At 39.1% G+C, this 26,634-nt stretch overlaps 1 protein-coding gene across 2 annotated transcripts; it reads left to right on the plus strand.

The window, feature by feature from the left end:
- Nucleotides 1-3,938: 3,938 nt before the first annotated feature.
- Nucleotides 3,939-24,654, plus strand: CCNJ (cyclin J). 2 transcript variants are annotated; one of them, XM_050305272.1, is made up of 6 exons: nucleotides 3,939-4,189; nucleotides 5,957-6,167; nucleotides 8,626-8,925; nucleotides 9,014-9,173; nucleotides 10,623-11,030; nucleotides 24,254-24,654. In XM_050305272.1, exons 1-6 carry the CDS (start codon nucleotides 4,121-4,123, stop codon nucleotides 24,381-24,383), a joined length of 1,278 nt encoding a protein of 425 aa, XP_050161229.1. In that variant the 5' UTR covers nucleotides 3,939-4,120; the 3' UTR covers nucleotides 24,384-24,654. The 2 variants fall into 2 exon arrangements, with proteins under 2 accessions (XP_050161229.1, XP_050161231.1); XM_050305274.1 differs by lacking the exon at nucleotides 24,254-24,654 and having other exon boundaries at nucleotides 3,941-4,189; nucleotides 10,623-13,825.
- The last annotated feature ends 1,980 nt before the right edge of the window (nucleotides 24,655-26,634 follow it).

The raw sequence follows: 26,634 nt of genomic DNA on the forward strand, positions 1-26,634 counted from the left end.
AACAAAAGCAGAGCTAACTTTCTCAGCACCAAAAAACTCAGAAACTAAGTTTGGACAACTTTTTTAAAAATAATTCTCAGTTCTACAAAACTGAGATTCTTTCATATTATAATTCAAAAAATACAGTCCTTCAAAAATGCCATTTAAGGAACTACCATCTCTTTATTCAGATGAGAATGATCAAGGAGCAACAAAAAAAAAAAAAAAAAAAAAAGGAGCAAGAACCAATAAACAAAACCACAATTAACATAGCAACTGAGCCGTTATTTAAATATTTCTTTCAGTGCTATGTCACCCCTGAATTTAGCTACTATCCTGGGTACTCATTACATAGCTGAACTGTTTAATTCATCTCATATTGCCAGTCAAAACAAACCCAAACTTAAGAGATGTATCTTATGACAATGGGCACAGAAGTAGAACAGTGTGTCAGTCTTTAGAAAGTGTTGTACTGTGTGGCTGATGTACCATCAAAGCGAAGAACAATACACCAGAAACAGATCCTTTTTTATTAGGAGGGTTCTAATGTAGAGAGATGATAGTTTGCAGGATCAGAGCATTTGCTGTACTTGGTAATTACTTCCAAGTTCTTAATTTGTATTTTAAAAGCCACATTTCTTTTTCCACAGGCCAAGAAGAACCACCAGAAAAACAGGGGAGGAAAAAGCAGCTTAAACACATAAATACATGCATCAACTCCTGAGATACAGATCTAACCTTCCAGCAATTACAAAGAGAAGCCAGCTCACCCACCACGTCTGAAACTGTGTTAGGAAACATGAATTACAGGTCCATAAATTTTAAGACTTCAGCTACATCGTCTTTAGAAGATTCCACAAAAACGATTCAGGTATTTTAGTCCAGATTTCACAGGTTACATTCTAGCCTCTTTTGGATGTAGTTCAGGGAAATAATTTTTCTTGGTGAGTTCCAAGAATAACAGTGTTTCTTCCTACTTGGCACCTTTACAAAGCACAGACAGCAGCTCTCAAAGCCAATTTCATTCCCCCCTTGAGATACACGTATTTGCTTAGGTGATCCAGGGTCATTTACAGAAAGAGGATACCAATTTCAAAATGGTTTCATAACATTTAATTCTGTTTTCTGTTCTCTCAGGTTCCATATACTATACATACTTCACACTTTTCAGTTTCTCGCTAATGGAAACTTAACTACTGCTACTGAAAGTCATGTTTAGTATTCTCTGTTTATTCTAAGGACTTACTGAGTTGGTTTTAGTTCCAACCTGACTAACATACAGAGGACTAAGGTAGGAATACTTAAAACACTGCACACAGCCTTGACCTTTAAAAGTCGATAAAATCTGGACCAGTTAAAAAAATGCCACTGGTTAGTACTTTTAGGATTGATTATAAGAAATGCAAAAAAGCTGTATTAACCTGTTCACATTGCAGCTGTGCTACTCTCATTCCCATTTAAACCCCTAAATTGTGATGTTGCAAACTCTGAAAACAATCAGCTGCAGTTTGGCACTCCAAGACTGTTCTCAAATCTTCCAGTCAGGGCTAATGCATCAACTGAAGTCATAGAAGAGAAGGGTTGGAAGGGGAGCTCCAGGATCATCTGGTCCAAACTTTCTTGGCAAAAGCAAGGTCCAGACAAGATGCTCCAGCACCCTATCCAACTGAATCTTAAAAGTGTCCAATGCTGGGGAAACCACCACTTCCCTGAGGGGATTATTCCAAGGCTGATTTTTAACAGCTGATAAGATGTATGCTTCCTGCAGATAACGACCTGGCTGTACTTAAGCGCTTTGCCTTTTCAATAGGATGAGTTTCTGAATATCTCCAAGACAAGAAAAATGCATGCCAGGAGCAATCCTGGCCTTGGGCGGGATGATGCTCTTTCCAAACCTATGTTTTCATTGCATGAAAAGCAGATACACATGTAACTGCTCAATATCAGCAACTCAGTTAACATAGGCTGTAATGGAAACTTGGGAAAAGTATCTGAAATAGGTAGTTCCACAGCTCACTCACCTTTGTAGCGTGGCAACTAACAGTGACATAATTGTTTTTCTGTTACATATAAGTGAAATAGCCCTCACAGCACACAGCCTTATCAGGATGGTGTTTTCTGTCCCAGTCAAAAAAGCGCATCTGAGAAATAAGCCAACAAGTATCAATATTTTTCTCCCTGCTTTACAGTTCAGCAAAAGACTAATCCAAGTGGTGTTTAAAAGCTCTAGGGGGAGGCAGCAATGCTGGTAGTCATAACAGTAGAAACATCACTTCCCTGTTTCAGCCCATTGTAAAAGGTTTTTAGCATGTTGGTGTTTATTAGTTTTCTCCTCTTCATGCAGGCAACACATTTTTGAAAGCCATAAAGATTTTGCAAAAGACAAGGTCTCCATCTGGAATCTGCTTTTGAGATTTATCTTACCCTTAAAACATACTATTTGGTATTGCCTTTCTTCAAGAATAAACAATTTTAAAACAATATATCTGCAAATATCAAAATTAGCTGGAGCATGCACTTGCCTATAAAATAATGTACAGAAATGAGATAAAAGGCCATCAGACCAGCAAAATGCTGATTTGCAAATAGTCCACAGATGTCAGATACCTAATCTAAATAGTTGAAATATTTTCTCAATTATACACAAAAACAACTTAATATTTTTTTACTTTTTTTTTCTCTTCAGAAAACTATGTAGCATTTTATAACATCTGCCATAAATTAAAACTGTCCAAAACCGCATCTTCAAAAACAAGGGGCACACCTCCTCAGAGGAAAACGACTACTGCAGTTCATAAACACTCATGTTGAAAGGAACGGGCTTTTACAGTCCCCACTACAGAGTAATTAAGCTGCTTATGCCAAAAATTTGGGGTTTATTTTCTTAATTAAAAAAAAAAAAATCATGTCTGAGTAAGGGTAGAAATGAAAAATTAAGTATACTCCCTCGACATAAATTGCATCCAAAGCACTTCTCCAACGCTTTGGCTTGTACCAGGTTTTACCTTCTCATTAGCTAGTTGTTTGGATACTTGGAAGTTCAAATACATAGAGCACTATGAAGCACCAACTATTGCTTTTGTTTCCGTCGCAGGGGGTTACCGAGAAGCGGCAGCACCCAGGAAAAGTCTTCCTGAGCACCTCCTGGTGACACAGGGCAGGAGCTCCCGCTCACCAGCCCGCAGGACACGGACCCCGCGCTCAGGTGAGCGGCACAGGCAGCCGACAGGCGGGATGTTGCCACCGTCCCACTGGGATTTAACCAGCAGGGAACGAGCGCTCGCCCGCGAAATAAACCCAACAGAGCTCCTGCAGCCCAGGAGAGAGGTGTGCGCCCCGGAGCGCTCCCGGGAGAGGCTGCGTGCGGGGCAAGGGCTGAGAGAGGCGCTGCCGCCACCACGCGCAAACACCGCATAGCTGGGCCAGACGGGAGAGAACCGGCGGAAAGGGGGAGAACAAACAAACAAACAAAGAGAAAGGTCTTATGCGGAGCTCGGGGCGGGGGCCCAACACCGCCGTGCTCCGGCGGGACGAGCCCCCCCGATCCGGACAGCGCTAAGAGCCCACAAAGCGCCCCGGCCCGGCCCGGCCCGGCCCTTTAACGGCGGGACCGCGGGGGCTCCGCGAGCCCGAACCCCCCCGCGCCCGGCCCGCCAGCGCCGAGCGCTGATTGGCGGTCGGCGGGCACGCCGCGCTGTAAGGCGGGCGGCCATTGGCGGGCGCAGAGGCCGCGCTGTAAGGCGGGCGGCCATTGGGGGGGCGGGCGGCCGCGTGCGGGCGCTGCCCGGCTTTGTACACGCGCGGCGCTTTAACAATGGGCGCGGCGCGCGGCACCGCGTGATGGCGGCGCTGCCCCGGGGCCGCCGCGCCGCGCTCGGGTGTCCCGGGCCGGGCCCCGCCGCCGCCTCCGCGCCCCCCTCGCCCGGCCGTGCCCCGCCGCGGGAGGGGGCGGCTTAACGAGCCGCACTTGTGCCCCGCATGGCGGCCAGCTGGGCTGGGGGGCCGGGGGCGCCCCGCGGCAGCTGATCGCGGTTAACCGGGGGCGAGCCAGAAAGGGGCGAGGGTGGCGCTGCCCGTCCCGCCCTCAGCCAGCGCCGCTTCCTCCCCGGTGCCCGGGCCCGGGTGCCGCGCCGCGCCGCCCATGGAGCTGGAGGCGCAGTGGTGGACAGGACAGCTGGCGGCCGACATCCACCAAGCGCTTCGCTACAAGGTACCCCGGGGAGCGGCCCCGGCGCCTTTGTGGGGCTGCGGCGGGCGGGGAGGGCGTGTGGGGCGACCCCGCTCGGCCGCCGGGGCTCGGCGGGGTTGGCTTTTGTGGATTTTGTGAAGCTGGAACCCGCTGTGCCTTTCTTCCCTCCCGCGGGTGTTCGGCCCATCTGCCCTGACAGCGGGTCCGAGCGGCCGGGCCGTGCCCTCGCTGCTCTGGAAGGCACAGGGGGCACGGACCGCCCGCTGCTGCTGTCGGGATGGGTACGGGGCTCTGGGTCTGAACTCCGCTGGGAGTACGGTGATGTTATTGGAACAAAAAAACCCTCAAACAAACAAAAACTCGATGGTACAAACGCTGGGTGCAGTAGGAGTAGTAGAGGGCTTAGGCAATTTCTCGGAATTCCCTTCGACTGACTCGAAAGTTGTTCTTTGGGGCTGCTTTCATAAAGCACACCTTACGCACAGAGCTGAAAATCAGTTTATAGTGACTGAACCTACTAAAACTGTGCTTTTGCTGCCTGATAGTAGTCGGCCAGCGGATTATCTTTTCTGAAGGTGTGGCTGCTAAAGCAGCTTCTTTTTTTTTTTTTTTTTTTTTTCTGGGGGGGGGACACGCACTTGAGAGAAAGACAGGGTCATTTTTTTGCTACCAAACTTATCATTACTAAAGCTAAGTTACTGCTGTGGAAGGTGAATTCTGAAGCTTAGTAGGTGGAGGGTTTGTTTGGGCAGAGTTTTTTTCACTTTAATAGCATGCTTCAGAACTTTGAATTCACATTAAAAACTTTTAAAAATTTGTGTGACTCTATTCCTACTTGGTGTCATCAAGTTAAGTTAATCAAGTTAATTCAGATCAAGTTAAGTTCCGCTGGAAAAGTAAATTTACTCAAAATCTTATTTACACATTGTGAGTGGGCTGCACAATCTAACTCAGAAATTTATTCATGATACTGCTGTATACAAGAGGAGGTACTGGCTACTAGACAGGAGCCTGAGGAACGATGTTTTCTACCAGTCTAAAAATTGTATTCAAAGTAGATCATGCCACGGATTTTTATCAGCTTTGGTGTTGGTAGGGGTTTATTTTGAGGGGTCCCCACCAGATTTGAGACGATGTGAGGTTGGTGTACGCTGAACTGCCTGAGAGCACACAGTAATTGGTGTCAGTGCGACATCGGTCAGGTCAGTGTTTAAACGCACGCATGCAGCAAATGTTGGTACGTGCACTCCCCATTCCTCTTCTTAAGGTTCAAACTAGCTGTTAGTGGTCTTTTCCTGGAGGCAGGAGATTTGGCAGCATTGGAACTTGCAAGTACTGCGGTGCAAAGTCTGGTTGCTGGGATGGAGCTGTAGCAAGAGGGGGGTTGAGTTAAACTATTGGACTTCGAGTTGAAACAGCTGAGGAGTACTTGCATACCCTTGCTGTGTCCCTGTTGGGAGGTACAGCCTTTGCAGCAGAGGTAATACAGCAGAAACTGTAAAAGCTGAAGTCGCTCTGGCAGACTGCCCAGTTGAAAGATGTTAAATTTTAAATTGTTATGCCAGTGTTGTGTAGAAACAAAGTAGTTCTTAGTTCTTCTGTAATACAACAAATAGATTTTGTTCTGTGAAAAAGGAGTCTGAGATCATGTGAAGAGAAGGAAAAAGGAAGAAACCCTTTGAAAATTGCATGATAAATTTGAGAATATCAGCTACATTAATTTGATACCAATTAATACCAAACTAAAATGATGGTTTTAAATAAAACTACCTGCTGCTGTCCACTTAGGAGCTGAAGCTGCCCTCCTACAAAGGCCAGTCTCCCCAGTTACACCTGAGAAGATATTTTGCAGACCTGATTGCCATCGTGAGCAATCGGTTCAGGCTCTGCCCTGCTGCGCGACACCTGGCTGTGTATCTGCTGGACCTCTTCATGGACCGCTATGACATATCCACACAGCAGCTGCACGTGGTTGCTCTGTCCTGTTTACTTTTAGCGAGTAAGTATGTGGTACCAGTCTTTATATAGATTATAACAGAGATATGTAATCTATAGATAGACATATATAATTGAGATACGTAATACAGATTGTACTGGCAAATGCAAGTTGTGTCTTAGTGGGATACAGTAGGTGGGGGAAACAAAGTGAATATAAAAGATGAGCAGATCAGTGTGTGTCAGTTTGGCCCAATTGGTAGAGCCTTTCTCTAAACTCTCCATTTTGATTTCTGTTGACACCTGATGAAACTGAGGGTAGAAAGGACAAACTGCGATTAAAAACTAATGTTTATGCTTGGAAGCAAATTATTCTAATGTGAACTTTTAGAGTATGTTGTAGGAACAGAAAAACTGTCTTTCTGGGGATATCTCAAAATAGTTAGATCCTGTGCTGGAAATGAGAAATTTGCATATCTGTGATAAAGGAAGCATATGTAGACTGCACTGCATCCTGCTGATGCTCCTTGTGCTTCTGGAATACTTCAGGTTTTGTAAATTGCAATGCTAAGCTAATAAACAATGCTAAGCAGGCTAAAGCTAACATAAGTCCTGTATAGTCACATACAAAATGTAATACTGGTGAAATACATTTGTCAGTGCACAGTACTCTGAAGACAGAATTAGTTACAAACAGTCATTATGAACAGTGCTGCGTATATTGACCTCAGCTAGATTCTTGTGGTGTCTATCCACCTTTCAATATTTGTGGACCCCTTTTCGATGTCCCTGAAGAAATATGGGTGTGGTTTGCTGGGAAATCTGCTGGCACTTGTTCTTAAACCAGTAGATTCAAAGAACCTGGTACTAGCAGCAGAACTAATTGTTGGTTCAGTTTCTGCTGATCTGTTTCTCTGAATCTATTTTCATTTTCTCAAATAAGATGTATCACACTGTAGCTCTAGGCCCTCTTCACTACAAAACTGGAGCATTATGGTGTTGGCTGGTTTTGGTGAACAGCATCCTTTCATTGCGTCCCGTCTCCACCAACACAGCTATTCAGCAGAATAGTTAAACCAGAAAAGCATTATTTCAGATTCTTCTGAAGGATAGACATTGACTAGGTGCTACCAGCCAGCAATCTTCTCTTGGCAAAGGATGTCATGCTGAGTATGAAAACCTTACCTCAGAAACCACTGTAATCCATTTAGGAAAATGGATTGGCTTTGAACTAATGCCAGATTTTCAAATTAAATTCATGTTCTGAAGAGAATTTTTTTTTTTTTTTAAATTGCCTCTGCCATCTTTCACAGCAAGCTCCAAGAAGAGCTCTGAAACCTGGAGCACTCACTCTTCTGAGAAGCAGTGTATTGGTTCAGAGAGCACAAACCAGAATGCTATTTTAAACTTTCGCCCTGAGTGGCTTAAACAAGCAATTTAATCAGTGGTGTAATAGGTTATAACACTGATATATCTGATAAGGTTATATAAGTAATAAGAGAAATTATTATGTTATTCCTGAAGTTTTTATTTCTGTAACTACTAGAGTATGAGAAACAAAAACAGACTGGGATTGGTATTGGATTAAGTCCTGTAGAAGTACCTCCACTGTTGAAAAAAGCAAACATTTGTGTATGTTCAGCCCTGCAAAAGTCAAAGAATGTGCATTTACAACATATCATGTAGTACCGAATAGAGTGTAAGATGGAAAGAATTTGCAATGAAATTGAAATAGCACAACCATATGGCAAACTGTATGGAAATGTGACACTTGCTTCTCTTATTAATGGGTTTTCTACGTACATAATTTCGCTGTAGGCTAAAAACATACAGGCCTGACAAGTTAAAAGTCCAAGGAAAGCTGAAGCTGCTAGCAGTGTTAAAATTGAAACTGTGTATGGCAGAGGGGGTTTTCAGATGCACATTGCTGAAATCCATTTTTTTGAACTACTGGAGCAGTTTGCCAGCTCTCAACTCTAAAACTGTACCTACCATAGCAGGCATTAAAAGCAGCCACGTTTACTAGAGCTCTAACTGTGCTCTAATGAGTTCTAGAAACAAAAAGGGTCTGTGGGGGTAGAAGGGTGATTAAAGCCAAATGCTGTTGTGGTTGTTTGCCAAGTCACATCACAGTGGTATTTCATTGATGATGGGGACACATTACACAATAATTTGGTGACAAAAACTTGCGTATGCAGTGCCAGTGATGTCCTAATGCATCTTACTTGTGCTCTTGGCCACCAGCTTCTGTGTGCCAGCGTGGGAAAACCAACAGGAAACATGGCACTGCACAATATGCTACACAGTGTTTGACATTATCTGCTGAAATCTAGCCCATTATAGTACATACCCCTTTTTGTCTCTGATATATTCCGTTTGAGCTTTGCATCTGCAGGAAAGTCTCAGGCTTCTTTGACTTAGTAGAATTGAAATATGACCAATGCAGACATTAGATACAATCCATTTTATAGTTCACTTGTGCTGAACCTTTTTTTTCCCCTCTTCTTTCTGTTCACCTGAAGGTAAATTTGAAGAAAAGGAAGACAGTGTTCCCAAACTTGAACAGTTGAACAGCTTGGGCTGTATGACTAACATGAATTTGGTACTAACAAAACAGAATTTGCTTCATATGGAGCTGTTGTTGCTAGAAACATTTCAGTGGAATTTGTGCCTCCCAACTGCTGCTCATTTCATCGACTATTATCTTTCTATTGCTGTCCATGAGACTGATCTTCATGATGGCTGGCCAATGGTTTGCTTAGAGAAGACTAAGTTATATATGGCAAAATACGCCGATTACTTTCTGGAAGTATCACTGCAAGGTGAGTTACGGATTTCAGATAATGACTCCTTTGTTGTCGTGACAGATAACGTCGAACTTAAATGAATCTTTTCTTTCCTTCTTTCTAGATCATGAATTTTTAAATTATGCCCCGTCTTTAGTTGCTACTGCATGTGTAGCTTCCTCAAGGATTATCTTGCGTCTCTCACCAACGTGGCCTACCCGCCTGCACCATCTGACCGCCTACTCCTGGGATTACCTGGTGCCCTGTATTGAGCGACTCTTGATGTAAGTTAACAGCACCAGCTTTTTCAAAGCCTGTTTCTGCATCTGTTGTTACACTTAATTGCTGTCAACACTGCAATCAAATTTCTTTCTTAATTTCTGTTTCTTTGTTCTAGAAATACTTACGTATTAGAGAATATTGTTAGGTAATAGCTGTTTTGTACTTTCCAAAAACAAAACTTTGTCAGATCTAACCTCTTTCCTTTGCTTTCAACAAATAAACCTCAGCTTCACATTTCCAATGAACACCTTCTGGGATGCTTTGAGAATCTTGGATAACTTGTTCCTAATCTCTCTGTTCTGCTCAGAGAGCAAAAGGAGATGGTGAAGCACACTGAAGGCATAGGAGCTTGCATAGAGAAGACTTAGAAGTTCAAGGCATGCTTCAAACTGATGATGGATCAAACGTGCAGACTGTTTGAGTGGCCAGCTTTTGGGGGAGGAAATGACTGGGAGTTTGGATCTGTTTTTGTTGTATCCATTCTTGCACTACAGTAGAGAGATACAGCTGACATGAGATAAAAATGCCAATGAATACCAAGTGAACAACTTACTTTCCCCCTACAGAAGTTTGCTCTTGCCCAAATCTAAACATAGTTGTGATCAGTAGAAGCACAGCGGTATCTGGAAGAATCACACTGGTCTTAGAAGTGTAACATTATCACCCTTGATGGCCTCCTTTGATGTGTGTAAGGAAAGTCAAACTAGTACCTGAAACATGCAAGTGCTGTTGCAGAAGTGTTGCTCTGGAACAGTTTGGTGGGGGAACACCCTAACAAATTAGGGATGAAGTGTGTGCATCTGCTTAGCCTCAGCATAAGAGCAAGAAAGAGTGTGTCTAAAGGTGTTTCAGACAGGTGTAAATCAAAGGGAATTCAAGTGAGCGTACTGGATGGCATAGAAAAAAGGTGAGAGGAAGGGGGGAAAAAAAAAAGTTTCTGCTTCTCAGAAGAGGATCCAATACCAATATAATCAATATACATATGATCTTTAAGTACTGTAATGGAGAATACAGAGATTAAAAGGATTTCTAATATCCTGTGTTTAAAAACCTTATGCTCTGTTTAATTTAAATGAGGTAGAAGCAGCAAGTATCTTTCCATTTCAGGTTCTGGTAATCTGGAAATTTATTGGGATAATAAAGTGCAGTACCAACCTTTATTGCACTGTAATTCTAGATAGTGCTGTATTATTTGTATTGTACTTGGCTATTATCTGCATTTTTATTGCTATGCAGTGAAGTGAAATGCTGAAAAAAGACTGTACCCTAACCAAACTTTAAAACCTTAGATGATTGTAAAGGGCAGGCTAAAACTATTTTCTTTCATTTTTAAAAAAAGCTTTGGAAGCTTTCAGGTATTTGGGTCATTTTTAGAATACTCTTAAATGTTAGCCCAGAGGAGTTAAAATAGTATCTATTTTGATGTATTCCATGTTCTCCATTTGTTTCAGTGCGCATGATAATGATGTGAAGGAAGCAAACAAGCAAAAAGGACAACATGCTCAGTCTGCCCAACACTCTGTATTTCAGCCCCCAGCCCCAACCCCCCAGCAGGCCAATGCTCAGCAGCACATACCCCACTATCTCCAGGCTCATCAGTCTTCATTACAGTACCACCATCAGACATCACAGCAGCAAAGCTGCCAACAGATATTATCATCTAATCACACAGCATCTTACCCGCTTCAGACTTGCCCTGCTGCCTTACAGTCCAGTGGCCAGGCCCGAGGCCACGTACAGACTGGTGCTGCCACGTCCTTGGCTGTGCCACTGGAAGTGAAGCCATGTATTAGTGTCTCCTACAACCGGAGTTACCAAGTGAATGGACGATATTCCTGTATTACTCCCTGCTTTGAGAGGTGATAACTACAAAATGGTTTTGTGCTTGTTTATTTGGGGTGGGGAGGTGTGTGGAAATTGTTTCATTTTTTTTGTTAAATCTCAAGTAAGTTTGAGGGCAAAAAATTGAATAAAGAAGGTGTCTTTCCAGGAAAAAAAAGCATCTGGATTGGCAACCAGTACCACAGCTCAAATACAGACTGCAAAAAATAAGCACCCAGACCATCCTCTGCAAAAGACTCTGTATGCTTGGGGATAATAAGTTCTTACTCTGACACTCAGCATATTCTGTTCTTCTAATGCGTGTCTGTGAAATACTATTCAAAAGAAAAATAGCTGTGGACTAACTACAAACTTACCTTTTAATGAAGGAGATAATGCAGTATTATTTTGAAGACATTTATGTAATACCACCATACAGTATTAACACTTACCTTATATTTACTGAAACTTAAGAATCCACTCAGTGCCAGACTTCTACAGATACACGGTGATCACAGGAAGAAACAAATCTCATCTGGCTAACTCCATATTCTTGCCCCTTTTTCACCTCTTGTGTTGGATATTTGCTTTAGGCTAAGGCATGTGAGTTAACTGGTATTTTGGCTAATTTTTAAGTTTTGTACCTTACAGGACAGACAATATCTTTTTGCCTCTTTTCTCCTCCCTATCCTTTTTATGTTTAAAGTAACTCTTTCATACTAACTCAGGGAATTTTCTATTCATTACTCTGTGCTGCTGGTTTGTACACTAATTGGGTATAACTTGAGGAAGGAAGGCGAAGAGGGAAGATACTATAGCAAGTGGAGTGGCTTTTCTTCAGGGCATCTATGCAGAGAACCAAAGGGATATGTCAGTGTTCACAGAACACAGATGTGAACTACTGCCCAGCAGTGTGGTAATTGAAAGAAAAGAGAAAGTTTCAGCTGAACTTGTACTGTACCAGAACTTCTACAGTGGCTGTGATTGCTCTGTGTACACACACGCACACAAACACACATGTATTATTAACCAGCAGAAAGCATCCTCCAGTTGTACTGACAGTGTCACTCATACAAAACAAGTACAGTTAAATGCTTACAGAAATCCAGTTCTGTCAGGCTTATAGTGGAGGGAAATTCTCAGGTAATAACGTGGCAACTTTTTCTTCTACTGTTTGGGAATTCTAGAAGAAGATACAGAGATTTACTCTTCTAAATGGGTGGATCAAAAATATAGTGCAGAATGAACTGCTTTATCACAATTAAGGTGCTAATTACATAACTTTATGGAATTACACTCTCTCCTGTGGAGTGGATAGTGTGAGGGTAGAAAGCTTCACTCATCCAACTCTTGGATGAAAATGGTGGTAGAGATATTAATGGAGATGGTTTGGGGGTTTTTTGTTTGTTTTCTTTCTCTTTGGTTGGTTTTTTCCCTAATACAAGAAGATATCTGACTTTTTCCTGTGGTAGAATGGAAGGAAGAGCTATGGATGACAGGATTCTTACTACTTAAAAATATCTTTATAGTATCTAGGCTTAAGAGTTTTCTTTGGTTGTTTTATTTGTTCTTTTACCAGCTTCTCCTGTCTTAGTGGCAGCACTTAAAATTGTGTACCATCAAATGACACTGAAGCATTGTGAATGAATCTTACAGAGACTGTTTTGAAAGCAGGGGCAATTCAGTTACAATATCAATATTAAAGTGAAGCCTTTATGACTATAATGTTCAGAATGGAGGGAGGACAGCTGTGTTCATTCATTCTAGTGATCAATTATGTAACATGCTATAAAACCTATTTATTGCTGAGGAGAAAAAATCCTGTTTCTCTTGTTTTGTGTTTTAAATCCCAATTTTTGTTGTGGGCTTCTGTAGCATAGATGTGCAAGTCAAGAGGGATGGGAGGGTGAATGGAAAAGACGACCCTCTCTGTTTTATGCTAGAGAATCAACTTTGAAATAGGCATAGTGTGGTCAGTTCTTTATTAAAGTGCAAGTTCGTTTGGCGTTTTTTTCCTCTCCTCTATTCTTCTCTTAATGAATATTTCCCCATGTCTGAGAGTAGTGTTAAGTAGAGACTTTCCACCTCGTAAGATGCCGTGCTTTTTACTCGGCACTGTTACCCATCTTAGAGGGAAATGGACTTCTTTCTGCTGGTTTGATTTGTTGCAATGCTGTATCCAAGTCCTCAGTGCTCTAACTACCTCTGATGCTATGAATGTACAGTCTTGTAATAGACCATGACTTGAAATAACAGCAGATGCCTGTAGCAATTTTTTCTGTAAAATCTTTAAATCAGTGAACTTGTCATCTTTTTGTGACACAGCAGTATAGGCTCTTCTTTTTGGGGGTATTAGTAAATTTATTCCATAGGCATTCAATATATAAAAATTTAACTAATACTTAACACTGGAATTATAATGGGTGGGGGGCTTATTCAGTTAGTTAATACTGCAAATTTGCATTTAATAGGGTATTATTTGACTATTTTGAGACATTAGGTCAATTGTAAAAAGATCCACTACATGCTGTTTGGTTTTAATTTATTACTTAGTTTGCGGGTTTTTTTCTGACACTACAGCTGCATCATGACTGCAGAGAAAATGTACACTGAACAGTTTCAATCTATATTATTTAAAAGGGCTTTACCAGTGTACATTAAAAATACACTGTTCTTACTATTAGAACCAAAATGTGTTTTTTATAGCATAAATAAGAATGGTGCTTCTAAATGCAAAATGTCCAAAACAATGGAATCTTTGTGAGTGCTATGCATTCAACTTATTTTTTAAAATAAAACTAGTTTTGAGTAAGAAGGCTCCTACGTGTATTATGCTTTTGTGTGTGTGGTTTTTTAAAATATGTAAACTGTCTTGCCCTGGGTATGGGCTGAAGCTGTAAGGACTTCTCTCTCCCTCCCCCCTAGCTTTCTGTAACACTATCATCAGCTTCAGGAACACACTGACTTCACAATTGAAATAAAATAGGAAGGAAATCATGCAGGAAGGGGCTTTAAAACTAATTGCAGCCACAGCATATGCTAAATATTGTACACTTCAACAATGTGTCTAGTACTGAGCTGTAACAAAGAAATCAAGAACAAAAGGACTGAAGTAGTTCAAGAGCCTGGGGGATGAATTCATTTTGTTCTCATAACAAGAAAAGCAAGCTGGGATACTGGCAACCTCCACTTTCTAATACTAAAAATCATTTAGGAGATGTAGGAATAGCCATTTGTCAAGAGTTACAAGCACTTATGTTATTTACAGTAGCTGCAGAGGCTCGTTCATGCTGAAGGCAGCATAAAAATCCTAGAACAAATATTTTTGATTGTTTTGAACTTCTGATAACTGCTTCTAAGTTGAAGAAATGCTAGTGCATATTTCACATTTGTAACAAGGTAGCGATCATGGCTAGAGCTCCAAAAATAAAGTAGCTTGCATAGAATTTAATTCCTCTAAAGTTAGAAAATGAACTGAGGCCTCAGTTAGCTTTCACCCATCCACTTAGGAATAGCCTCTGTGAAAACCTTTTTTAGAGGGCCTAGAGCCAGAGGGAGAGCAAGCTCTATCCTGTCCTGCTAAGGAACAAGGGCAATGCTCAGCATGATGGTGGCATGCACATTACATGGGTACTTTGATCTGGAAAGTTTTGTCCTCACCCTTAAGGCTGAAAAAGTCAAGTCTGTCTAGACGGTCTCCTTGAAATCTGAAGTTTTTATATGTTTTTTTTACTGTAATTACAAAATAGGAACTACCCGTGGCATTTATGAGTTCTTAACAACTACAAGGACTGCCAGATATTTTTCAACATTTCAGTAGAAGTCTCAGCTTCAGATATTAAACTGCAAGTCTGAGGCTTTTTTGTGTTTGTGCATAACCAGAAAATCTATATCTCTGCTTCTTGTGACCCAGGTTCATTATCTGCGTTAAATATGAGTATATTTAAGCATTGCAAGTTTAGCTTAAAAGATGAAATTTCAAGTTAACATTGTAGTGACTGGCACATCACCAGGAATAAAGACTTTTTGCAGCTGTAGTACTGCTGTTTGTACAAGGCAGAAAGTAATGCAGCATCCTCCTTTAATACTTCATTAACTCTGCAGTCTGTTCACAGGAACAAAAGTCTCGTGAGTAGATAAGGCCTTATCTGAGTGAGCACAAGCACCCAGTTAGTCATCTCTACTACGAGGCTGTCAACAGCAATTTCTGAAAACACGAAGTAAAGCAGCAATAACAAAATACACAGCTATTTTTAGTCTCCATCCCAGTGATATTTTAGAAGTTATGGCACAAGCACAATTGTGAAGTTTACATTACACATTTTGCTCTTTCCCTGTAATTAAATGTTAGATTTTGGTAACTTCAAACAAGACAGGCATTCTGACAAAGAAAAGCATTTGCTACTAAACATTCAAAACAACGTATTAGCTGAATTAATTAAAGGATAACCACATAGAAAGTAGCTCCAGGTTTTAGAAATTCTCAGTGCAAACAAGGATGTGGGCTTCTGCTGCCAGTGGGGAACCTTAAGGAAGACTTCCAAGTGTTAAAATTGTAAACCTGAGATTCAGTATAATGTTCATATTCATCACTGCACGTCAGTTAAAATTTTTATTACACCTATTAGCTGGCGTATGTATTCGAAAACTGCTTAGAAATATTACTTGCTTTTCTTTGAACATTTGCATTTACTCTCTTGAAGGAGCAAGATACAGGAATACTTCCATGGAACAACCCATTAAAGCTCTATTAAAAGTATGCATTTCTCATCTTCTATTAATAATTTAAAAGACCCCTCTAAGGCTATATGTTCTATAGGAATTTGTTCATCCTAATCAGTCAGTAATTACTAGGAGCTATTAGAATACCAATTTATAGTTTATTCCACAAATAACACATGATTAGAATCTTCCTGGAACAAATAACATTTTTTGTGGTACTGAAATGATGCATTATAGTTTTGCCACATTTTGCAACCAAAAAGCTGCATTTCCTAGTTTTCATTCCTTATCTAGATGATTGCTGTAAGTCCCTTCCAACTGAAATACTGAGCCTATTATCTTATTCGGGAGTGGTCAGCAACAGTAACTTTGTTTTGAGACATAATTTAACTAAAGGATTCTTTTTCATGCCTGATAGGAGAAACTTAAGTAGACCCACAAAAATGCACAAAGTAATATTTGAATATGGATAAAAACATTTATCAAGGGAAAATTCTTTGCTAGGAATTTTGGAAAAATAAGTGCCAGGTTGATACTCTGCTTCAGTTACTAACTGCAAATACCTGTATGGCATCTGCACATGGTATCTGATAACTGGGGGAAAATTTGTTACAGGTGCAACTGGAAAGGATTATTTAAGAGGAAAAATTATTGTTACATATCTTTATCAAGAACCACTCTCTGATTAAAATCTTTTAATACATAAAAGGTACTCTACTGCACATGCAATGCTTATAGTTAAAATGAAGCATTTTACAATCACCTTTTATGGACTTGGGTACTTGTCGAGTATGACATGTCAAGAATTATTTTCAAGATTTATTGTCAAGGTTCTTACTTATCAAGAGTTATTTTCTCCTTAAACACATTTTTCTGTGCATCTTCAGGTATCTAGGTATCTTTATCATATTTAAGAAAACAAAGAATATATGTAAAACATTACTTAGAAATTTTCAGAAAACTGTAACATAGAAGTATCTGAATAGAATAGAAATAGTATTGATATTGAATAGAAGTACCTGAAAATTATTGTACACACAATGGAGATGCACTTTGTATACACTGTGGATATTCCACTACTCAAGCTCACCAGATTGGGTACTTCAAAGACTTACCCTCCTTTCAGTTCCACCTATGAATTTATTAATGAGATTCCACAGCAGAAGAGAAGGACAGATTATGAATCTGCTTATTGTCAACACAATGTCATGAAAGATTTTGCCAAATCTCTCTTATACCCTCTTCTACAGTCATCTACTTACATATTTTTATTCCAACCACCAATCAAATATGTTATTTAGAGAGGAGTTTTCTATTTATTTTGTTTGTTTTTAAAGCAGTAATAGCAGCAATGCTTTGCTAAGAGTTGCAGTAGGCTTAGATGCATAAATTTTGCAGAGGGGTAGATGACACTCCAGATGGCTTCCCTGCAGATCTCCAGAGATGGAGAAATTCTTCAGAAATGCCACAGAGATTGTTTCCAGGGAAAGTGCCTGTATTTTGGAGAGCACTTCTATGCTTCTGGCCTTGCATTGTATCTCAGTGCTCAAATCTTATCTTAGTGCACATTCACTGGGGTGCAATAAGAACAATCTCCAAGGACCTGGATATTCCATACCCTTTCAGCAGAGATTATGAATACCTAGACTATCTTCATTGACAGATGAAGGAGTGGGTGTGTCTCCTAAGACTCAAGAGAACTAGCTGGTAAAAAGGCAGCAAGCATGCAGCACTACATCTAGGAGAGACCACCAAGTTTTTTTCCATGTCCTCGAGCAGCTAGACTGTGAGAACACAAAACCAGCTTGGAAGCACTTCCATCGCCATTTTCTCTTGGCGAATGCTGCCTGTTTTGTTTGTTTCCATAAGACATCCCCTGTTTATATATTCCTGTTTACACTTAATTTTAGTGCATACATTGGTTTATTTTTAACAGGATACTCTCTTATCTCCACATTCTTGCATTCTCCCCAGTGATGAAGCATCAGCATTCTGGAGAGTGTAAAAACGTATCAAACTTCTTGTAACAGATCCCTTCGTAATGCAGACCCATTAAGAGACTCCAAAAAAATTTCTCTAGTTAATACAAATGCCATGTTACCTCCTATATCAACACAAAATGGGTATCTGCAGTGATGTGCACTTCCATTAGAAAAGAAAGTAAAAAGGCTATTTAGCTTCCTTATATACTTACAGGAAGATTATAAAACATTTAAAGCGGCACCTTCTTCTGCAACCTTTTACAAGTTGTTCTCTTTCCTTTGAAAAAAGGTGCAGGACAACTCTGAATAAATCGAAGTCAAATACGTCAAAAGAATAATTACAGCACAAATCACAGCTGTCTTGAATACTACTGTATATTTAAAAACAGAATTAAAGAAATCAACTTCCATAAGTATTTTATTTTACCTCACAATTGCAGTGACTGCACTGACAAATTGACAAAAAATGGTATTGCTTAAAAGAAGATTCTAAGAAGACCAAACAGCAGAGGGATGCAAAATAATAACACAAAGAAAAAACTAGTGTTCTTATTCATCTCTCCACTACTTAAAAAAAAAAAAAAAAAAAAAAAAGAAAGCAAGGAACATTTAGTAGAACTGAAAGGCAATGTATTTAAATCAAAATTAACTAGAACAAATTATCACAGCTTTCAACGAGGGCAGAAGCTTAGCAGGATTTTCAAGAGATTAAGCCTTTACATAGCTAATGAAATCATTCAGGATTTAAGCCAAATACTAATGGAGGTAGGGAAGAAATATCTCTTAATGCAAATTAGTCAGTAAGTGTCTATGAAGGGATTTCTTGCACCTTCCACTCAGTGAATCTGACTAAATGCAGAAAGCAGAGGACTTTCCTAGACTTGATATAGTAAAGCAGTTACTTTTCAGGACATTTTTCTGTATAATAGATGTATATTCAATTCTGCTGAGTAGTTAGTGTTTTGTATGCTTTCCTAGGAATACAAGTAAAAATGTGCAAACATTTATTGAATTAAAGACTTACTTCTAAAAAGGACATTCCCAAAAGTACCCAGGCTTTTTTCCCAAAAATACAGAAAATATTCACACAAGTATTGCATTATTTCTTATTGTTCTGATTTCCCACAGTTGAATTGATGCAATATTACATGCAGAAGTATAAGGAATAAACTTTACCAGAAATCACGTCCCCTCTCTGTAATGCTGTTTCTCTCCTAGATTAAAAAAAAAAACAAACAAAAAGTGTGTTTTTAAGAGAGTCCCTTTCTTCCTCTGCCTCACACACTTCCTCTAGAGCTCTTGGAGGAAAAAGTTGGCAGGGTTTGTATAATTAAGCTTGAAAACTCTCTTGGAACTGTATTATTATGTGGTTATTTCTATATACAGGTTTGACTATTATAGCAAACCATATAGTCTGTATGGTTAGCTAGTAATTAAAGATTTTTCATTTTACCTCTCTGTAAAGCAAATAATTATTTTGCAAGAATTTAAATGAACTTAAAACACTGTGTCAGTAATCTCCCACCTCATTTACATTTATTATGCAATTTTTACATCTGATGTCCTCTAAATACCAACATGATTTTCATCCAGGGTGTTTGATACATAAGTTATTAAAGATACAAGTCAAGAAAAAAGGAAGTACAAAGTTTAAAATATATGTAGAGTATGCATGTAATAAATAGTAGTGAAAGAACCACGATACACATTATTTTAAAACCATCTATAGGAATTATGATAAAAATTACTGGTTCAGCTTCCATAGCCACTACCAGCAGGTTATCAATTATGGTGATAAATTGCCAGTCAAAGACTAAATTCATAAATTCTGGGGTTTTTTACTGGATGCTAAAAAATAAACTCATACTTACCTAAACTGGGATCAACATTCAGTAGCTCTTGTGGCAGATTCAGCACTTTTAGTACAGTTCATTACTAAAATTGTTTTTCCTCTGTTGTTAAACCACAAGTTATTATTTATTCTGTTTGGAAACAGTGCTTTACATATCTTTTAGAAATACATGGTCTTTGAAGAAGTGTTTCTTTTAGTGTCCTATGAATTAGAACATACAAATTACTTTGATTTGTAACTTCAAAGCATGACTACAGAGAAAAATCATGTAGGTAAATAATAATGTGTGCTCCAAGGCATTAATCTATCTACACACTTCTGTAGGAAATAAATGTCTTATTCAAGCTGTATCCAAGTAAAACTTGTTGTATAGTCACATGAAATGCACTTCAATGAATTTATTTTTGCTCATAGGTCTGCATTACATAAAATCACTTTGATATTACATAAGAGATGGTATTTATTAAATACAGTTGATTTATAATATATCATATGAAATAAAAGGAAACTATATCTTCTTCGAAGGATTCTACTTACTAAGTTCTGGAAAAGGACAACAACACTTGATGAGATGAACAGTAGTGGACTTTTCCCAGGAGATATATCCTGTGACAAATTCTCTTGGGAAATGGTCTTTTGCTAGTCTTCTAGCCTCAGAGAAGTGGAAATCTTGGCATGATGCTCTGAAACATTATAATCTAAGGAACTTGTAAAATTAAATTTACTTGGCAGTGTTAGCTTTATGGTTGGATTCAAACTCTGAGGTTCTTTTCCAGCCTACATGATTCTGTGGTTCTATTCTGTCATGTTAAAATGTTCAGTATTCTGCAAGTCACCTCCCATGACCCCATTCAAAATGAAAAAGACCATTTAAATAAAAGGACTCTAAAATAGCCAATTAAACATTTTATTTTGAACACAGCTATATTTGAAATACCCCTTAATTCACTTTTCTTCTTACAAACTTCCTACTGTGTATGTTCCCAAGGTAGGCATCAGCTATGGCTGAATGCAGAGTCTGGAGCTTCCATAAAATAGAATCCAAATATTATGAAGGAACTTTCTATTCATCTCGGAACTCTTAGTGTTGCTCTGACAAACCTCATTTCAGTTGCTCCTTGAGGCCTCCATGCCCTCCTCATGATGAGGGAAACGTGCCCCCACCTTCCACTGTAGTCACAAATCAGACAAAGTGCTTCCTAAAACGGTTTTGGGAAAAGGCTATTTTGGAAAGTGGGGAGCTGTTTTCACATCAGCTCCAAGACATAGAGACACACAAAGAGTTCTCATAAACAACAACACTCACTGCAGTTGCTGATATAATATCTACCACTGGACACTGTAGAACACCATCACTCTAAAAATTTAAAAATCTTATCACCTTGCTTTTATAACAACCAAACCTCCTACAGAGTTTTGCGAATACCCCAGAAATATTTTTCATTTAATTTTGTATGATCTTCAATTGCTCTAGAGGAGCTGAGAACAGAATGATAACTGATCCAAGCCATTTCTTTCTCATAGCGGTGGCTGCTGTGACACAACACATCCTATCGAAAGCAAAGATGATACAATCGAGAACACAAAGCTAAAACTATTTGTTGGCAGATTAGACAAGAAACAACTAACAGTGCTGCTGATATAGATACCAGAATGGCTCCTCATGTGTTAGCTTGGATCTAGCCAGTCTTCTTAGCTCAAGGTGGAGCATAGTGTTGATGCAGTTGTACAATTCCAAAACCCGTGGAAGTCAGACACATAATTTTCATGCAGGGTTTCACTTTGAACTCAAAAGCGCTGTTGGATCCAAGACAATGCTCTGAACATCAAAGACTCAAGTCCTAAGCTCAGAGTTCACCTTTTCAAAAAGCAAAAAAACCCCACAGAACAGCAAAATAACTATCCTGAATTATAGCTGGAGCATCCAAAGCAATTCCTGTGTCAGGTGAAGGGTTCTCAGTGCTGTGAACATTTTCTCATTTCACCACCTCTCAAACTTCCCTGAGCATCATGGAAAGAGAAGCTGTCTGCTTTGCATTGAAGCATTTGGGAAGTTCCCTCTGATGACAGATTTTGAACTATCTGTAGAACAGTAATATGGCAATATAGGAAAAGGTTGTCAAGACTGAAAACAAGACAGAAGTCTTGACAAGGGTCTAGAGCTCAAAGAAGAGAAAACTCAAAACTTTAAAATATTTTAAAGGCAGAGATGTCAGGTTCTGGTTACACAGGTAAACCAACACTTTTCCTCATTAGGATACTAGTGTTTTTCTACTGACACCTTCCAGCTCCCTTTTTAACCTGTTAGTTTACTCAATAGATGAGCAGGTGAAGAAGTAGCAGCTGCTTCTGACATATGCACATACAATTATAAATTTATTCGAAATTACTACAATTTTTTAATCTACAGCTCTTCAAGTAAGCATGTAATGAATAGCTGTCCACAGCTGTCACTGACAGTGCAGCACTCATGTGGACACATGTGCACAAGAAAGGTATAAATTAATTTTATCATGCCTATAAAGAGAACAACTGGAGTAATTACTCAGGAAGTGGTTTTTGTAAAGGTCACCATGCTACAAAGGGTTTGAGAGCTGAGACAGTAGATATCTCTTACTATCAATATATTTCATGTCAGTTATTTATATCTCATTATCAATATTTGTATCTGTTGTTTATATCAATCCTTACCACAGGCTTTATTTCCTTTTAAGTTCTCTGTATGACTTGGGAATCCACACAGTTTTTTTCTGGCCCCAAGAGCAACAATAAAGAGATACATAAACATTGGCAGGAAACTCCATAAAAATGGACCTCAAAAGCTAATAACTCCCAGGAATACACCCATTCTCTGCATGAAAGACTTTCAGAACCATAAATTTCATTGCTAATCTTGCCATAAAGACAGAGCACTATGAAAATATTTATTACCAAAAAAAAAAGAATCCCTGATTTATTACTTTAATTAATGGGAAAGCTTCAGAAAGTTGCAAGAAAAAAATTATAAGAAAACTTGCATTCTAGAGATAGACTGAAGAAAGTCAATTTAACTTCATAAATAAAGAGTGTTACCAACAGCCTATCAGCATCTGCACAATGAGAACACATCTAAATTAGTAGATATGGGAATATCAAAAAATGAATCTGGGAAGTTCACTCTTGATAAATTTAAACTTGATGTACATGACAGAAGTAAAACACTGCGATAACTAAATATTAGGACAACTCTTCTAGGGTGTGATATATATATATATATATATCATCATGATACCCAAATTTTAAAATGACTAATTGAAAGAGGAGACATAAGACTTCTCTACAAAGGAAAAGACAGAAGTTCCTATGAGTTGGTTTGCTGAAGAAAGTCAACTCAGAATTTCAACAGCAACAGTATTTCAGAGAATGTCAGGTTTCTTGGGAAATTTCTAATTGTAGCTGAAAAGTTCACTGTTTAGAGAACCCAGAATTTTTCCCAAATCAGAAATGTTTAAAAGGAATAATGCCCATACTGCTTTAGTGCCATTGCCTTTGCTGACTCTTGCTCTGCCTCAGGGCTTCATCTCATGATAAATTGTGGCAGCTCATTGTGAGAGCTCACAATGTTTCATGTTTCTATGCAGTCCCCTTGGTAAGAATGTGACAGAAGCATTGCAGTCCACAACAATCAGCATGCTAGATGCAGTATCTAAGCAAAATGTTAGTTTTCAACCTAATTTTAAAGTTTTTACCCAGCATTTCACTTTGAGAACATTTGAGAGAAAAATAGTTAATTTTGGCATCATAGATCTAGCTGTGTATCTAACACCTAGGAGTAAAATTTTTCTAGCTGTAATAAAATTCTTACGGGATTTTGATCACGTAATTTGTACTGTTAACTAATATATCTAAGATGCTTCTAATTACAGTTAATTGAAATGTGTTGAAAGATACCAAAGAAGGAATATACATAGCTCTGACTCAATATTTAGCGTTATAATGAACCAAACTCTCTGCTACATAAATAGAACAGGAAAGATGAATTCAGAAAATATAAGAAGTCAGAGATTAAACTTAATACAACTTATCACACAGAAAGTTCAAACAAAGACTGTGTCTGAAATAGCATATGTGGTATCTCCCTATAAACAGAAGTTTAACTACTTAAAGTTGTAAATTGCAACAGCTGGAAGCATTTACACTCTTTAATATCTTCTTCAGTAACAAAGTTAAATTCTTCTTGCAGCTGTTCAGAAGTATTTTGGAATGGTTTGTTTCTTGGATACTGCATACTGTGAAAGAATGTAAGAGCAAGGCTGGAGGGTTTTACAAATTGTCTCAATTTCAAAATAACTTTTTTCTTAATTAACCTTTACAGACTTTACCCAGATTTCCTTGAGACATCCAATATATCTTTCTGGCTAGCACCAATAGCATAAGCATATGCTAGTTTGTGGCTTATCTGAGCAGAAATTAATTATCAGGTCTAGTTTTAATGTCTTTTAGTTGTAAACAAATCCATAGTTTTTTTTACCGGAGCAAATTTTTCAAAAATAAAAGAATATGTTAATGCTTGTTCTACTTCCTTTGTTGTACTTTTACATTAAAATGTACACAAATATTTTCCTGCATCGCAAAAATCACCCTTTTCTAATGAGTAGTATTGTAATTAAAGATCTTTCTTGCAAAGTAATTTCATTTATATTTTCTCTTTTCACTGGATTATCAGATACTTACTATCCCTGTTAGTTACGAGATGCATCAGACATGTGGAGCACGAGCCGATGAACCACTCAGGACCTGTGAATCCAGCACAGCACTCGCACATCAGAGTTACAGCCCGTGCGCTCCAGAGTTAATCTGAGCACATGAAACAAACCCAGTGTGTTCAGAACACCCGGAGTTACTGAGCGTGCACAAGACATCTGTGCATCCTGGAGAGGGCAGGACCTTTAGCCCAGTCACACGAGTGACCTTTGTGTAACTGCAGCAAAGGGTACAGCTTTCTCACTTGGGTTACTCTGGTAATCTCGAGCAACGGTTCTGCACCGGTGTTTTAAATAACTATGATAACTACTGAAGTTCTTTCCCATGCTTTGCTTTTATCTATTAAACTTTTAAATAACATAATGAGTTGTAACTTGGTCCCTGTTATTTGCAGTCTTGAAGCCAAAGAACTTGCATGAAAAATATTAATAGTATCTACAATTACCCTGTCTCCTAACACAGTTCAGACAATATGTATTTTCTTCTAAAAAAGCATGTAACAATGTGCTATCCAAGTCTGCTAAACATTACCATAATCAGTTCCATCATCCATGAATACTATCATACATGAATACGTAGGATATTTGGGATCAAACTCAACCCCTTTAGCCCATTCAATAAGTTTATATGTGACTGGCCATCAAATTCCAGTAGCTATTTCTGCACTGATATTTCTTGGTACATTAAAATAAAACCACCTAGCATTAATTGCAGAACATTTAAAGGAACAACTGATGATTGCAAGAGAAATTTCTTATAACGTATACAGTTTTTTAGAACACACTCCAAATTCTGACAGATTAATCAGGCTAACATTAGAGCTATCCAAAAATACCAACGAGGAAGCACTAAGAAACCCTAAACCATCTTACAAACAGTTCCCAGTGTTCTGAACATGAAATTCTAACAGATGAGAACCCTGATAAACCTTAGAAATATACAATTCATTACCACCTGCATGAAGCAGAATTTATCAGCCGAGAAACAGGTGCTACAGCAAAGCACTTCCTTCATCAGGTGCCCAGTGTTGCCTTGCAGGTTTTGATTTTTTAATTTTTGTAGATTTTAGAAGCAGTTGTGTAGTGAATGTAGCTTTTAATGTAGCTGTATTATATCCCTTACCCTTAACACAGTAGTTACACAAAGCTAACCCTGTTACCCTATTCAATATCAACCCCCCTAAATTCCATTAGTCTGTTTAGTCTCCTTTTCAAGGTAGAACTGTAGAAAACACCCTAAAATCTGCACCAGCAGATACAGACATAGACACAACGGCCTTGAAGCCCAGAGCCTTGGAAGGCCTCCAAGAACTGCACATGCTTTGATGAAGATGAGGAAGAGGGGGGTCCCAAACTCCCCCAGACTGAATTCCCAAAGAGTGTGTCTGGGGGCAGAACCGGGCATGGTGGTGGTGGTGGTGAGGAGTTAAGGGGGGGCCAGATGGGGACTGAAGGGAAATCATTATAAAAATTGTAGCACCTGTGTTCGTTTGTGTGTGGGTTTGTATTCCTGGAGAGCCTGGAGGCTCATTAAAACTCCTGCTCCCTTATCTCCTACCTAATTTGGAGTCTTTTTTTCCTCCTCAGCCTTTTAGGCAACACCATGATAAAGCATGCACGAGTTTGCCTGACATCAAAGCATGTAGTTTCTGTTCTCTTCTTTCTCTAAAAAGAAAGGTACATCTAGGTAAAATCTGTGGGCAGAAAAGACCATTCAATAAGAGTGTGTGTGTATATATATATTTTTCTAAAATATATTTGAAAAGTTACCCTCTTCCCCCCATTCCCACCCCCTCCCTCTCAAATGAAGTGAAAATTCCATTTTGTTTTAATTGACCATAGAAACTACTTGGCTTTCAAAGAAAATTTACATTTCACTACCTCACAGCTATAGCACCTCACCTGCATTTTAACATCTGAATTGCTGATATGTATTTTCCTGAAAGAGGATGGTTTCTTGAGTTGAAGAAGGAGAAAACCAGAATTCTCTAAAATCTTTAGAAAACATGATTCACAAAAGCTTAACAAACCTGTCAGAGGTCAGTATTGCAGCCTGTCAGACAAGAGTTCAGAGAGGACTTTTCTTATGGGGAAAAATCATATTCTTTGGTCTCTTTTCAGGGCAAGGACAATGGCATTCAGAACCCAGCCCAGACTTCATCTGCTTTTTTTAAGCAATCGCCTACTGTAGCTGTAACAGAACTGCTACAGAAAGGGTACAGTCATGGACTTGGGCACTTCTACTACGTATCAGGATAATTTAATTTCAAATATTTTATAAAAAAAACTCTAAACCCCCCAAAAAACTAAAAAAACCTGGCCCACCTTGACTGGTGACAATTTA

Source organism: Myiozetetes cayanensis, unplaced genomic scaffold (genome assembly GCF_022539395.1).
Source record: "Myiozetetes cayanensis isolate MyiCay16 unplaced genomic scaffold, myiCay2020 scf10, whole genome shotgun sequence".
NCBI classification, from domain to species: Eukaryota; Metazoa; Chordata; class Aves; order Passeriformes; family Tyrannidae; genus Myiozetetes; species Myiozetetes cayanensis.

Bases quoted from the DNA above. Each gene is read 5' to 3' on its own strand.
- CCNJ (XM_050305272.1), top strand. From the start codon at position 4,121: ATGGAGCTGGAGGCGCAGTGGTGGACAGGACAGCTGGCGGCCGACATC. The intron at 9,174-10,622 runs GTAAGTTAACAG...CATTTGTTTCAG, and splicing joins TGTATTGAGCGACTCTTGAT to TGCGCATGATAATGATGTGA. The intron at 11,031-24,253 runs GTGATAACTACA...CTGGATTATCAG, and splicing joins ATTACTCCCTGCTTTGAGAG to ATACTTACTATCCCTGTTAG.